Below are 15,650 nucleotides of genomic sequence, written 5' to 3' on the forward strand. Positions count from 1 at the left end.
TAACAGCAAATTTAGCCCCTAAAACACTCATAATACGTAAAAGGGGCTACATCTTATACGTTGTGCGCGTTTAATAGTACAAATCACCCATTATTTTACGTTAGTCATTGTCTTAGAACGGGAATGATACCAAATAATCAATTATTCTGAATGATCATAATTATTTGTTACTACCTTTAGTCGAAAATGTCAGATAACAACAAACTTAGCATCTAAAATTCTTGGAATATATAAAACGGGTTAACATTATAGTCCTTTTTGCACTTTTAATAAAACAAGTTGTCTATGGGTTATGTTATCCTTTTTGGAATGGGAATAACAGTAATTAATTATCATTAATGACTATAAATTGCTGTTACCTTCAACCGAAAATGTCAAATAAAATTAATTTAGCCCCTAAATTGCTTATTTCTCCAAATGGTTTAACGTTTTAGAGCAATCTCCACTTTTGGTAATACAAATTGCCTTTAATTTTGGTTATCCATTGTCTTGGTGCGGAAATAATTAATTGTCATTAGTGGCAGTTTGATCCTGTGGTAGTGCAGTGGTTTAGTCTCTAATTTACAATAAGATACCCAGGTTTCAATTCCAGTTGTCGCAAGGCTTCCTACCAGTATCTGTTAAAAAAAAAAAAAAAAAAAAAAAAAAGGCAACTGAAATGTCGAAAATCGTAAACTCCCTTTGTGCCATCAATGGCTCTGGAGGATTTAAATTTCTTTTCTTTTCCTTATCTGTCTATTCCTTTTTTTAGCTAAGTATCGGATTGGCAGTATTTTGTGTTCCATATCTTCGATGGAAGCAGCCATCTTTGGACCGTCCTATAAGAGTTTCGCTCATTTTTCCAATTATTTATATTCTTGGAACACTATTCATCACTATAGTTCCTATGATTGCAAGCCCTGTTGAAACAGGTAAGCAGATGTGCAACTCTTTTATATTTGGACTTTACCATATTATGTTCAACATCACCTTTTCCTGTAGAGAGCAATACTGGCGTGGTCTGTGCCACGTTTACGATTTAGTTCTGGGCTCCAAAAACATATTTTTTAAACCCGGAGTCTTGCTGCATATTAGTCGGTTTTCAAGCTTACGTATTTGTGTAATGTAACGTACTTGCGTAATTTGATTATATATAAGTCAATTACATAATTTACGAACTGTCTTAATTACCATGCGCCAATTTAAATTGTATCACCAAAGCCGATTGGCTCATGAATAACTTGTATTTAGCCATTCGTTCTTTTTTGTATTTATAACGAAATCTTTGCGCAAATGAGCGCTCTTACTGGGGTTTGGTGTACAACTTTGGTGTATTTTAGCCTTATTTTAGAATTTTCACTACAAATGTGGCAAAATGTCTGCAATTACAGAAAAATAGCCTGACCTCATGTTGCCAAAACCTCAATAAAAGTGACATGCCCCCATCCATTCTTAAAAAATAGCCATTTCTAAAAATATATATATATATATTAAGAATTTAATGTTATGCAGACTCACTTCTCTCTCTCTCTTTCTCTCTCTCACTCTCTCTCTCTCTCTCTCTCTCTTTCTCTATTTCTCTCTTTCTCCCCTTCCCTTTCTCTTTCTCTCCCTCTCTTTCCCTCTCTCTTTCCCTCTCCGTCTCTCTCTCACTCTCTCCCTTTCTCTATTTCTTTCTTTCTCCCCTCTCTCTCTCTCTCTCTCTCTCTCTCTCTCTCTCTCTCTCTCTCTCTCTCTCTCTCTCTCTCTCTCTCTCTCTCTCTCTCTCTCTCTCTCTCTCTCTCTCTCTCTCTCTCTCTCTCTTCTCTCTCTCTCTCTCTCTCTCTCTCTCTCTCTCTCTCTCTCTCTCTCTCTCTCTCTCTCTCTCTCTCTCTCTCTCTCTCTCTCTCTCTCTCTCTCTCTCTCTCTCTCTCTCTCTCTCTCTCTCTCTCTCTCTCTCTCTCTCTCTATCTCTCTCTCTCTCTCTCTCTTTCCCTCTCTCTTTCCCTCTCTGTCTCTCTCTCACTCTCTCCCTTTCTCTATTTCTTTCTTCCTCTCTCTCTCTCTCTCTCTCTCTCTCTCTCTCTCTCTCTTTCCCTCTGTCTCTCTCTCACTCTCTCTCCCTTTCTCTATTTCTTTCTTTCTTCCTCTCTCTCTCCATATCTTTCCCTCTGTTTGTGTTTTTCCTTTGCACTTTTTGGCTTTTCGTTTCTTACTTGAACTTGCAGTCCAAGCAAATCCAAAGCAGTCGAAGTAAGTTAATATATTTCAGGTCGAGATTCGTTCCTAGAATCCAGGGTTCCAAGAATGTAACCAAAATTCCACATCAGTTCATGGAAACCTAACTTACGTCACAAGTTGTTAAAAACGTAGTTTCCCCATGAGTCTTTGTTAGAATACTACAGAGCTCAAATCTCCTGAGTTACTATTATCTCGTCCATTTGCGTCAGGAGTTTGAAGAAAGGAGAAAATATCTTGAAATTATATCCTTCCTACAACAGGTTCAAAGAACTTTGTTTTTTGGCAGTCTGAATTCCCGATTTGGAATGTCAGTGAAATATCACAATCCAGGTTTACCTTTTTCATCCTTTATGAGACAAATCAGTTGTTAATGAAAACTTTGCTGAACTATCTCAAACCAAAGAAGATTTTCTGTTTAATTTTACCCTTTTTGTCAGTCTACGGCTTATCGACGCTTTTAGGCCTAAAGACATGTTTTCGTAAATACATGTGTGGAGGGGTGAAATCTATCCCAGGATATTTAATATTACCTCATTTTGGAAAAGTTTGCGACGTGTCTAGATTAAAGTACACATGCATCCTGATGAATGATCCTGAGCCAGATTTATTCTGGGTGTCCACTTTCGGGTTCACTTAAAGAATAACAAAACTAGCTCAATCTCGGGTCTGATTTGTGGTCAAAAACGCCTATGAGAGGAATTGGAAAATTACGATAGATTCTTCGTACCGATCTAACTTAACAGATTGTTGCCCAAGTCAAATAAAAATCCTTTCATTTTGCTCTCTTTTATCTCCTAAGGAAATATCCATATTCAGTTTACTTCGTCTTAGCTGTTGTTGACATTCAGGCAATCGGATATCGATTATAGGAAGATCAGGATATTTTCCCGGATCTGTTCCATCTGCGAAATAGTGAGAGTGTATTATTCCCAGGGAAGAACGTAAAAGAGAAATGGATTCCCTTGGACGTTAGTCACCATGAGCCTCCAGGTTGTCAAAAGGGCGTATATAATTTCTTAAACCACATTGGCCTGACATCACATAAAGAAAGAAAAACGACCAAAATTGGGTTTTTTATAGGCCAAATTAAGATACTTAAAAAACGAAGCTAATATTTTGAGAGGACAAACGCCTCTCTTCTTCAGCGTGAAACGAAACGATGTATCAATAAAAGCCAAAAATTAAAAGAATTAAAACCAAATACCTAACAACCATAAAAGCGAGTTATTCGCCAATATCCGCGATTTGCACAAAATCCAAAAAATATGAACTGCCATCGACGGATACTAGCGAACAACTGAACAAAAGAAAGGAATCAATTCATTCACTCGAAAAACAAAACGAACCAGCAATTAAATATGTTGGAAAACTATGTCATTTGATTTCGGATTTTAATTAAGGCATTTCTTGCAGACACCCTTTGAGACCTAAGGGGTTGTTCACGTGTTTGATTAGATGACTGAGAAAGTGGTTCAAGGTTTATTTCAGGGATCACTAAAGTATCTGCTTCTCTTTTGAGAAAACCGAAATATGACTCATTTATTCTTAAATCACCGGAATCTCTGTTTAAAGCTAGACCTAAATGTTGGTATTTATAAATTTCAACAGCATCTCTGTAGTGCTGGACAATACCCTTATCATTCGAAATAAGACTAGCTTGATTAAACAAAATAGTATGGTCTGGTTTTTCAAAAATGTGCTCTGCAAGGGCAGAGTCAAAATTTTCGGGTTTTTTCCGCTTTTTAAGTGTATTATTAATTGAGCTAGAATGCTGAGTTAATCTATCTGTTAGTCGCTGATTAGTTCTTCCAATATACCAAAGACCACACGAACAAGGAATTCTGTAGACACCGGAGTTTTCACCTATCGGGATAGGGTCTTTTCCTTGATAAATTTGGGACTTGATAGTTTTTCTGGGTCTATAATAAGTGTAAATGTTATTTTTCCTTAGATTTTTTGAAATGTGGTCTGAAATCCCTTTAACGTATGGGAGACCAAGATAAACTGAATTTTCCCTTTGATTTGTGTTTTCTGTGGAACTATCTGATAATCTTTTAATGCGTTTTGCAATTACAGAATTTATTAAACTAATTGGATAACCATTCCCAAATAAAATATCTCTAAGGTGGTTGAGTTCTAAATCCAAGAAACGTGTTGAACAGACTTTCAAAGCTCTATCAACTAGAGAAGTGACAACTCCTCTTTTCACAGCAGGAGAATGATTGGAAGAATAACTTAAGTAACGGTCATTATGTGTGGGTTTTCTATATACACTAAACTCGAAAAATGAATCATTTCGGTGCACCAAAACATCTAAGAAAGGAAGACGCCTCTCTATCTCTGATTCCTGAGTAAATTTCAGTTTTGGATCCAAGGAGTTGAGCAAGTGAAGAAAAGAACCCAGAAACTCGTCACCATGCTCCCATAAATAAAAAATGTCATCTTTAAAACGAACCCAAAATTCAGGCTTACAAGAACCTTGCAAAATAGCCCTTTCTTCAAGGTCTTCCATGAAAATATCAGCCTGTATTGGAGAAAGGGGGGCACCCATGGAGAGCCCATATTTCTGTCTATAAAAAAATGCCTCTATAATGAAAGTAAAAAGAAGTTCTATTACAAAGGGCTGTAAGCGAAAGAAGTGTCTGATTCGAAACAGTAGAATTTTCTGATATAGATGGGTTAGAATTAAGTTTTTGCTCTAAAAACAGTTCAGCCTTTTGAGGATTACAATTGGTATACATTGAATCTGCATCAAAACTGCCAATTCTTGTATTTGGTTTAACCGAAACTTGCTTTACCTTGGAAACAAAATCAGCGGAATTTTTAATATAGGATTTTTGAGCCTGAATTAGTGGGCGAAATATCACTGATAAGAATTTTCCTATTTTTGCTGTAGGAGAATTAAAAGAAGAAACAATGGGTCGAAGTGGATTACCGGGCTTATGAACTTTAGGAAGACCATAAAAGCGAGGGGACGTACAACCGCGTGGGTAAAACCTTTTGTACAACTGATCTGTAATTTCACCTTTTCCTTTTAGATAAGACAACTCTTTCCGGACTTCCTGTACAAATTTTTTTTGGGATCGGTAGCTAATTGTTCATATGTGTTAGAATCATTTAAAATTTCTCTGATTTTTTTTGTCGTAATCATCTGAATCTAATACAACAACAGTATTGCCTTTATCGGCTTTCGTAATAATCCTGGAATGATCTTTTTGTAGTGCGTGTAAGACCAAGTGTTCATTTTTACTAAAAATTTTTAAATTTCGATTATTAATAGAAGGGGAATCCAACAAAGTGATCTAAAAACCCCATTTTTGCTCGTTTTTCTTTCTTTATGAAAAGGGCGTATCTACAAAATTGCAGAAACGGCTGAAGATATTAACTTTAAATATATAAGGAATGTTGGGGGGATGATAAAGTAAACATGGGAATACGTGTAAATAATCTTGAACGCTCAGCTTAGAAATAAGCGATCACAGCTCTAATGACAGTGCTTTATTTAAAGGTTTCAGAATAGGGTTTTCAACCAGCCATAATTTTTTACAAACATCTTAACGCTTATTTTTGTGTAAATCTTTGGGCGGAAATGCTTCATAAAACTTATTTTTCATCCCAGAATACCTGATTTTGTATTTTTATTTAAGGCTTCTAAAATTTTTAGGTATAGTTTTTGAAAGATTGAAAGATGAATGTTAGTTTAGTTTATTTGAATTTCCGCACTTTATTCAGTCAGAGTTTGGTTGTTCATAAAGGGTGATTGGCTTTTGATTGAGGAAAAAAGATTTTCCCGGCTTAGTTGTCTCTACGAAATAGTGGGAGTATATTATTCCCTAGTGGAAACCGTCAGCGGGAAGTTCATATTCTAAGGAGGTCATTTGAACAATAGAAAAAATAAGAATAATCTAACAGTCTCTATTTATGGATAGTTGATTTTGTTGATATGATGGTAATGTGATATAAAAGTGACCTGAAAAGCATTTTTTTCTTTTCGTTGTGAGTGGTTAGTGCTCCGGACTTGAAATCCTGAGGTCAGGGGTTCGAGTCCTGGTGTCGCTCGATATTTGGTTTGGAGCGGGGGTCAATGGTGTGACTCTGTAAGCTCAGCCAGAGTTGACCCAGCTCTAGATGGGTACCTGAAGAAATATGGGGGAAAACAGGGGAAGCGTCGGGTGATTTGCCCCCAACCACGTATTGTACTCCCGGCTGAAGGCATCGAATCAGGAGATCAGTACCTGCGCAATGCAGACCATTGGCCAGCATGCGAAAAAGTTAAAAAGCTGTGAGAGCTACATAACAAAGATCTGTGTTAAGCACAGCTATGATTTAGCTTTCAAAGTACTATTGCTTTTTCACAAAGACTTTATTTATGGTCTTTAAAGAATATTTTGTTTCTTAGAATTTTATTTTGTCATTATTTTCACCAAACATAGGTACAGTAAACAAAGGTACATGCTAAGGGTGGCATTTTACGATTTGTTGTGTGTAATTTATCTGTTTTTGTATAGTTTCAAATGTGGGACCAATCCCTAAAATAAATTACTCCTTACTGGTTTGAATACTAAAGATCACTATCCCCAAAGGGGACAGTGACCTATCCCTAAAATAAATTCCTGCTCTGAATAGTTTTGATTAGTATCATCTTCCTGTGTTTAAAGAAGTTCAGCATTTAAAAAAAAATTACCCCCCCCTCTCTCTGTCTATTTTGTTCTCTCTCTTTTCTCATTTTCGGAAAATTTTTAGGGAGGGATTCAAGCCCGGAGAAACCCTTACCCCTGGATACGGCCTTGCTTATAATTTATATTTCTTGATGCTAATTGAATAGTTCAAAATCAATATTGTCAGGTTTTATTGAATGAAAAGTTGAAAGCCTGGTCATTTTTACTGATTGTTTTTTGTCAATAATTAGTATAATGTCCGTTTCGAATACATTACGTAAAATCCTTGCACGAGTCGGTAAAACTGCTGCATTTACCAACCGAGATTCAGATTTTGGCAATTATCATGGCACTTTTTTAATGCTGTTTATTTGACCAAATGGAAGATTGTGGCACCATCTGTAAAATCACCGCTGGAGTCGGTAAAACTGCTGCGTTTACCGACCAAGTTCGAAATTTCTGCAGATGTATTTACCAAGTTCGAAATTTCAAATTCGAAAAAGTATTTACTTTAACTCTTATAGGTGTTGGTGTCCTTATTATTTTTACTGGTGTACCTGTCTACTTTCTATTTATTGCATGGAAAAATAAACCACGCGCCATTGCGAAGACTATTGGTGAGTTGAGTTTCTTCTCCGTTTCTTGTGCGTCTTAAATATTTTTGTGAAAGTGTATAATGATGCTCTGTTTTTTCCTTAGACTTACACTTGTATCGCTTACACTTTTAGGGAACTTCCCCGCGTCCCTCTTCATCTTTTCTTTTCAATCGTGATTTTTTTTTTGTGGGGGAGGGGGCAAAATCTAAAATTTGTAGGGCTTGCAATTATTTTTTTCATCTGTCCAGAGGTCTCCACCCTTTACCACTTTTTTTCTCGAAGCTAAAACTCCCAAGGGGTTTTCCCATCCTTACAAACGGAGAGTAAGAAAAAAAATTTGAGGTCAAAAAGAGAAAAATACTACTTGTGATGTTATAATAATATAATACCTAGTTGAAAATACATTGGGATATAGGTTACTAAGTGATGGAATTTTCCATTTTTGATGCCTTTTTCGGTCTCCCAGGACTTGAATTCATAGGAAAGACCTTTCAATTATATATTTTTTTTCAATTATGTATTATATTATTATATACCACAAATAGTATTTTTACCCCTTCTGACCTTGTCGAGGATGAAATGGTGTACCAATTGATGGAATTTTTCCATTCAGATGTTATTTTCTCCCCAGACTTGAATAAATAGGAAACGAACTTTCAATCCTCCAAATACTGTACAAATTAAGATTTTGATTTTTCATCCCCCTCTGACATTGCTTTGGTGGGGGAATTTTCCAATTCTGATGTCATTTTCGTTCTCGCCGGGCTTGAATTAAGAGCTAATAATTTTTCAATCCAGAAAATGCTTCAGATTTGATATATCCCCCTTTCTCCCCTCTTTTCCCTGAAAAAAGGGGTATTTATGTACGGCCGATTTGCTATTAAGCAATTTTTTCTAAACATTTTAACCCCAAAAGCGTTTCTGTTGTTCAAATGCTGAGGTTTGGTCTTTTCCTAGTTCCACTGGACTACTGGGAAAATGCTGGCGATCATTACCCTTCATCTAAGTATTGCAGCATATAAATAAAATTTCAAAATCAATTTCAAATGAATGTGCTATTGTGTTTTACTATTTGTTAGTGAACATTTGGTGTAAATAATATTCATTTATCAACAGTGTTTTCTATCGCTTTATTCTTTTCTTTGAAGTGTTCATGGTATGTTCTGCTTTGTTACAAACATTTAGAGGTGCTGCACGCTGTCATCTCTTTTCCATTTCGTAATTTTGCTTTGCTGAGGAGACAGCTTCTATATTGACTAGGTGGCACCACTTTGCACCGTTGATGATCAAACATGCAAAAAGCCAGGTCTTAATTAGTGTTTCTATTTGATGTTTGCAGACAAAACGCCAAACGAATCAGACAATTGGAAACCCTCTTTTTTGTAATGTATATTTAAACAGCATCTTATAAATTTATAAAACTGGAAAATTTCTTCCTTAAGTTTTCACATAGAACGAATATTGGCAGCTTGGTGATGACAAAAACACACCAAGTGGCATCGAAACTAAACTTTTCTTGGGAAAATACTGGCGATATTTAGCCTTATTCTAAGTATTATATCATATAAATAAAATGTCGATGAATTGAATATATTAAATAATATTCGACTCAAACCAGTTGATTTAATGTTCTCTAATTCGCGTTTTCTATCGTTTTATTCTTTTCTTTGATATGTTCTGCTTTGTGACCCACGTTTAGATGTGCCACACACTGTCATCTGTTTTCCATTTTGCCTCTGCTGTAGCTAGATGGCGTCCCATAACACAGTTCATTACCAAAGAGGCAAAAAGTGTATCTTAAGCTGTTTCCAGTTGGTGCTTTACGGGCAAAACGCCGAATGAATCAGTCAATGGGAACCCCTGTTTTTCTTGCTGTGTTGAAAAAAAAACAGTTTTTTCGCAATTTCATGATCTATTTTCCGGTTTATTCATGAAATTTTAAATGAAAACGAGGCTTCTATTATAATACTGTGGACAGTCTTTCACCAGCTTAGAAACGGAAAACAAACGTTTGCAAAAGGCCTTTCGTGACTTTGGTCATTTTAATTTTAATTTGTTCCCGATGTGCACGGTTTTTCTTTTACATTCATTGGCTGAGTGTCCGCTAGCTTGCATTGATTGGATTAAAAGATTATTGTCAAGACCTAACAAAACTACTTACTTTACCGACACTGGGACTAATGTGCTCTGGAGGTTTTACCCTTAGGGCTGCCAACTCTATGCCTTCTGGTACACACCATTTTGAAAGTGGTTTATTGCCCAAAATTTTGAAATTTTGGGTTTACCCATAGATAATTATCCAAGGTCAAGGAAAAACGGCCCAAACCCAATATAATATCAATGGGAAAACCGAGGACTTTCCCATGTATATTTGCGATGTTTACTTCAGTTTAGTTATTTTAGTAATTGCTGAAGTAATTATTATTTTATTTTCTAAAAAAAAAAATTTAATTGTAACCTTTTTGTTATTTTGGATGTGGATAGAGTTGAGGAAAAACTCAATGTTGTTGCCGGTCGAACAATGATAATAGTGAACGAATGTTTGGGGGATAATAAAGTAAACATGGGAATATGTGTAAATAATCTTGAACGCTCAGCTTAAAAATAAGCGATCACAGCTCTAATGACAGTGCTTAATTTAAAGGTTTCAGAATAGGGTTTTCAACCAGCCATAATTTTTACAAACATCTTAACGCTTATGTTTTTGTGAATCGTTGGGTGGAAATGCTTCATAAAACTTCTTTTTCAACCCAGAATGCCCAATTTTTTACTCTTGCTGAGATGGATAAATTTTTGCTTTTTTGTAACGAAGGAATAAAAAAAAACATTCTTTAAATATTTCAAATACTTTGGAAATTATGCTTAAATAAATTTTTATTCTTATCATAAAAAGATTAATTTCAAAAGTAAAAAGCTAAAAATAAAAAAAATCTGTAAAATAAAACCCTTTAAAGTATCATTTTATGGCTTTTAATACGTCTGTTATGGCGTTTGATTGCTAGCCTACTACTGATTATATGGAAATCTGAACTTGTCTACAAATAATTTAATTGCGCAAATAAAATAATTTAATTATGTAAATAAAAGAAACTAATTATTTCATGTTGGATTCAATAAGAATCGACTTTGCTGTCGATGAGAAATTATCGGTCGTACTGGATGTGTTAGACCTTGCCAAGACAACTGTGTCGTTGCAGAAAAAGTAATAGAAAATAAGGACCTCAGAAATGAGCTCCGAGCGTTACGAAGACCTTTTTTAATAAACAATGAATATATTCCCGGCATGCTAAAATTCAAAGAAGATGACGAAGAGAAAATTTTTAAAAAATATTTTGCTTTTGTAACTGTGCTTTTGTCAATTTTGATTTCCCTCTTATTACCTAATTTGCACGTTTTTATGATTTTCCTCAGATGCCGTAACTGTTCTGCTACAAAAGCTATTGGTTGTTGTTCGTGCTGATGACGGAAAGGTACGATTGTCTTTTATGTTCCTTCTCTTTGCTTAGCATTCGGGTTACACCCATACCAACAATATTTTTTTTCATTTTCACATGGGGTCCCAATCTAGCCCATGTCCATTGCTTAGAATTCAGGCCTTGACAAATAAAGCCCAGATAGTCAGACCCCAACGCTCCTATCTGATTCTTTTATTTGTTTAATACAGCGTTGTGTATGAAGTATTCTTTCTGTCATTGTGGTGTAAACCTACGCTTACAAAAAGTTATAGGGTTCCAGACTCTCTATATCTGCATTATTTTAAAGATTTAGATAGTGAGCTAACAAATAATGTGCTGCAAATGAATTTATTGAAAACTTGCCAGATTACAAATAGCACAGACAGAGTAATTTGAAAAAGAGATAGTTAAAGACAAGAGTAAATTAAACTCTAGCTAAACATTGTGCTTTTTAGCCATCCATTTCGGAAAATCCAGAAGCCAGAAAAGCCAGAAGTGGCTTTAGTGGGGGGGCAGAGGGGGCACTAGCCCCGGGCGTAGAAATTTTAAGGACGCAAAATTTCAAATAAGTAGTCTAGCGGTTAGAATCATTGTGTAATTTTTGAAAATTTATTTTTATTAAAAGAAAAGTAGAGACTGCAGTTAATAAATGAAAATAATTAATAAATTATTATTTTATTTGTAAAATTAAGTTAAAAAATAAAAGAATAATAATAATTAATAATACTTAAAATATTGAGGTATTTCGTTCATAAATTGATAAATAATTATTGATAAAATAAAAATAAATTAAAAAACATAGAATAATAGTAATTAGATTAATTAATAACTTTTAAATCATTAAATTATTCAAATAATAAATTAATAAATAGTTGAACTATTAACTAATTAACAAATTAAACATAATTTTGTTAATAAACAATTTTTTTTAATTTCGCCTGAAGATTTTGTGGGAGACAGGTGGGGGGGGGGGCAATCAAGATTTTGCCCCGGGTGTAAAAAGAGGCCAGAACCGCCACTGCTACAAGCAGAACGTTCTCTAAAGGAGTAGGAAGATGTTATTAGGAAGGATTTAATGTTAATTGGAACAACATGGGAGGAGCTAAAAAATATAAGTTCTTAATGTATGGGGTTGTAGGAGGACTGTGCGCAGCTGAGTTGGCCTCAGGTGGCTTGATTCTGTAGTGATTTGTTAGCAGTATTAGTAGTAATTAGATAAAAGAAACCCTACAAATAGGCACAATGTGCCGTCGATGGAAGGGTTCTTACTTACCATAACTCATATTTTGCACTCTTATTCTTACTCTCTAGCCGTCTTTTCTTTCACAGTGTCGAAACGAACATTTACACAAGAAGTAAACTAAATCAAAATACTTCGATTCCTAAAGAGATCGTCTTGTTGTTAGGATGTTGAATTTTTCTACGTTTAAGGATAAATTATGGTAAAATTGAATTATTCTTGTAATTCATTGTAATTCACTGAAGAAATTAGGGAGAATTGAAGCTTTAACTCCGTTGCAGATGTTATGCAGGTTTTGATAGCCTGGATGTACACACATAGTGTCATTTGATTAGCTATACTCTTTCCCTCCAACTCTGTCTTGGGTTAAGGTTGTCGAGTCCTGGTTAAGTTGAGAAATAACCAGATACGATATCCCAATTTAACGAAAAGAAAATATGTGGATTGAACGTTTTTCAGCTTTGTGTGTTATGCAAAGAGAGTTTATTGTTGCAAGAATTTTTCACCAACATCCTTATGGTGACTTCTTGGTTCTTTATCTAGAATTTTGTTGCAAATGACATAAAAATTTTACATAAATGTAGTTCGTGTAAGGGTATGCTATTTTGAATAATTTTTTGGGGTCTGTCCAGGGGTCTGTTTTTTTTTTTTTTTTTTTTTTTTTTTTCAGTTATCGTTAAATTTGACTTAAAGTAGAAAATCGCAATTTTCCGCGATATTATATTTTCGTCTCCACGCCTCATATTTCTTGTGGTGTTTTCTGACAAAGTTATTAGTTGTTATTTTGTTTTGTTTTGTTCTGTTTTTTTTTTTTTTTTTTTTTTTTACTAATGCTATTAGTTTTCTTAGTTGAACTCTTTGAAAATACTGGGCTTAGCCGAGATAGTAGGCTAGCCTACTCCAGGCTTACGTTCCAGTCTATCTTTTTAGGTGCTTTCTTCTAAGTGTTCATGATTTATATATATTCTTCCTTTGTTTTTTAAGTTTTCTAGTTAATTACTGGTATTTTCTAATATTTCGTATAAATTTTTTAACAATTAAAACAATTATTATTTACGGTAATTACCGTTATTTACGATTTTTATAAAATTTTTTCTGTAGCATGAGTCTGCTATTAGTTCTTAAAGTTAAATAAATTAGTTTTAATTAATTTAATCTTTTTTAAATATTGTTGAAACTACTCACGAAATTTAATACAACAATCTTCAAAAAAGATAAACATCGCAGATTCGCGCGTAAAGTCGCTGCCGTGTGAACCCTGGATGCGAGATATTATGCAAGTGTAGATTAAGGACTTGCCGCAAAATTTATTTATTTAATTTCTTTTTCAGTCGAAACCATGATCTTCCTGCAGAAAATTCTAGTCGTTGTAACCCCAACGAAACCAGAGAAAGTTTAAATACCAGTGACAAAATGAACAGTTCAGCTGCCAATTTAGGCCATAGAGTGTACGTAGATGTAAAACTTTTACGTAAGAAGCTGTGTTTGATGTCTTATCTCTAGTGTCTTAGTTTTGTGTATGACTTTGCATACCAGTGAAATTCGGTGGATGTTATGAGGTCTCTTTTTTTAGCTTTAGAATCTCTTTTGTGTACTAGGATAAGTTTTGTTTAAATAAATATAAAAATATGTTCTTTATTTTATGTCCTTCTTAAAACAAAGAATTGAAATATTTAAAACAAAGAAATAAAAGAATTGAAAAAAATCTCAGGATAACTTGCTAAACCTTATTTATACTTTTTACATAAATAAAGTAATGTCAGGTACGCCTTTCAGTTTTATTGTTACAACAATATTTTCAGAGTAGACTTAAATTTTCTGGCGAAAATTTTCGATAATCTAAGAGGTTTCTGAAATGATATTTTACCTTGTTTCTACGGTGTTATTTTCAAGTAAAAATATTTACTTGTAAAAAAATTCAAGTAAAAAAATAGTTACTTTTCGAGTAACTGTTTGTATGCCATGTTTCTTGCAATAAAACGTTTTTTAAGTTAGACTTTCAATAGCTTGGAAAAACTCACTTTTGACATACTTTTTGTGGCTGTGCTTGCGCTAATATCATTTCTTTAAAGCATACTGCGCTATTTTGGAAACTTTTTATTTATTTTTTTTGTGTGTAATAATAACGAAATTCTGTTTACATTTGTACTCTATTCGACTAGATAAACGTGATTATATTCAGTGATGGGTCTAGAACATCTTAACTGAGCTGCAGTGATATGATAAAAAGGGGAAGGGGTGGTGATCTCTGAATAATTGAAATTCTACTAAAATCGGTAATTTTTTTTGTAACTGAAAATGCTATTCGCCACTAAGTTTGATTTAAACTTATAGGGAAATTAGATGATTTAATAAAATTAGGGGGAGGCCCCATCCACGAACTGGACGTAATTGCCAATTGCCTCTCTTTTTTTTCCTTTTTTTTACTAAAAAGGCTGACCACGTATTGTAAGTCCGCAGAAATGCAATTTAGTAATTAATTTTTTTAATAATTTAAATTTTAATCCAAAGTAATTTAAATTTTAAATTTAAAAATCAACACTACCAATGAATCAGAAAAGTAACTTTTGGTTTGATTTTGTTTTTTGTAAAACTTCTCTGAACCTCTTTTCCGTGGAAAGTATTATTCTTTGAGAAATTGTCTAAGTAAAAATGAGAAACCTTAAAAGACGAATTCAAATTGGTTTATCCACTGCCTGTATGTACATTAATGATTAATTTGAAGTAACGTGACCTGCTTTGAAATATCATATAATAATAGTTATCTGATAGGCTACCAATTTCCAGTCAAGCTTTTTAACAAACGCAATAAAAACGCTATCTGGCTAGCGGTTGTTTACTCTAAATAACATGGATAAATTTTCTATATTCTTAACATGACATCATAAAATAACAAAAAAGCGTTAAATCCACTTTTAAAAAGTTTTTCTAATAAAAAAAAACACTTCAAAGGAATATGCAAAGCATTTCCAATGCTTTTTTGGTCCTTTTGATTCAAAAAAAAACTAATAATAGTGTGAGGCTGAATAATGCGACGTTAGGTGTTTAATATTAAATCTTTTGACTAATATATCTCCTGGGGAGTGCCACTCTACTTTCTTCGTATTGGTGAAGTTACGATACGTTTTTTTTTCGCTTTCCCTACGGGTGGTTGTATCAAGATAATTGTTCTAGAAAATGTAGATGGTGCTCGTTCGAACGAAAATTAGAAGTTCTAGTGCTCTTTTTAAGTATCCCAAAAGATTTTGCCGTAAGAAAGTGGCATTTACAAATTTTTGTAGTTTTCCAAGTTTTGTGTTGACCAAATCTTTTCTTTATTCTAAAAAAAAAATAAGTAAAAAGAGCAATTTAAAAAGGATTTAAGAAGAGTTAAAAAGAAACGAAGTATAGTCTATGGATCTTTGCTTAAGTTTTCCTGATATGGAGGATATCCGACGTATACTTGGGCAGAGGCTGATCCATGAGAGGAGGAGGGATTAAGTTTTATTTTTTGCAGATTTTT

The 15,650-nt window shown here is 34.0% G+C and overlaps 1 protein-coding gene across 4 annotated transcripts in view; it reads left to right on the forward strand.

Moving 5' to 3' along the window:
* Positions 1 to 13,786, forward strand: part of LOC148939874 (Y+L amino acid transporter 2) — a 126,178-nt gene extending 112,392 nt beyond the window's left edge. For 3 of the 4 annotated variants that reach the window (XM_089106160.1, XM_089106162.1, XM_089106161.1), the window contains 4 exons: positions 752 to 911; positions 7,382 to 7,474; positions 10,865 to 10,923; positions 13,480 to 13,786. In XM_089106160.1, coding sequence (XP_088962286.1) covers positions 752 to 911; positions 7,382 to 7,474; positions 10,865 to 10,923; positions 13,480 to 13,491 — 324 coding nt within the window. In that variant the 3' untranslated portion in view covers positions 13,492 to 13,786. The remainder of the gene's footprint in view (positions 1 to 751; positions 912 to 7,381; positions 7,475 to 10,864; positions 10,924 to 13,479) is intronic. The other variant, XM_089106163.1, reaches the window with a different exon arrangement.
* The last annotated feature ends 1,864 nt before the right edge of the window (positions 13,787 to 15,650 follow it).

This window comes from Artemia sp. Qi Xiang Cuo, chromosome 20 (genome assembly GCF_049724085.1).
Source record: "Artemia sp. Qi Xiang Cuo chromosome 20, ASM4972408v1, whole genome shotgun sequence".
Lineage (NCBI taxonomy): Eukaryota > Metazoa > Arthropoda > Branchiopoda > Anostraca > Artemiidae > Artemia > Artemia sp. Qi Xiang Cuo.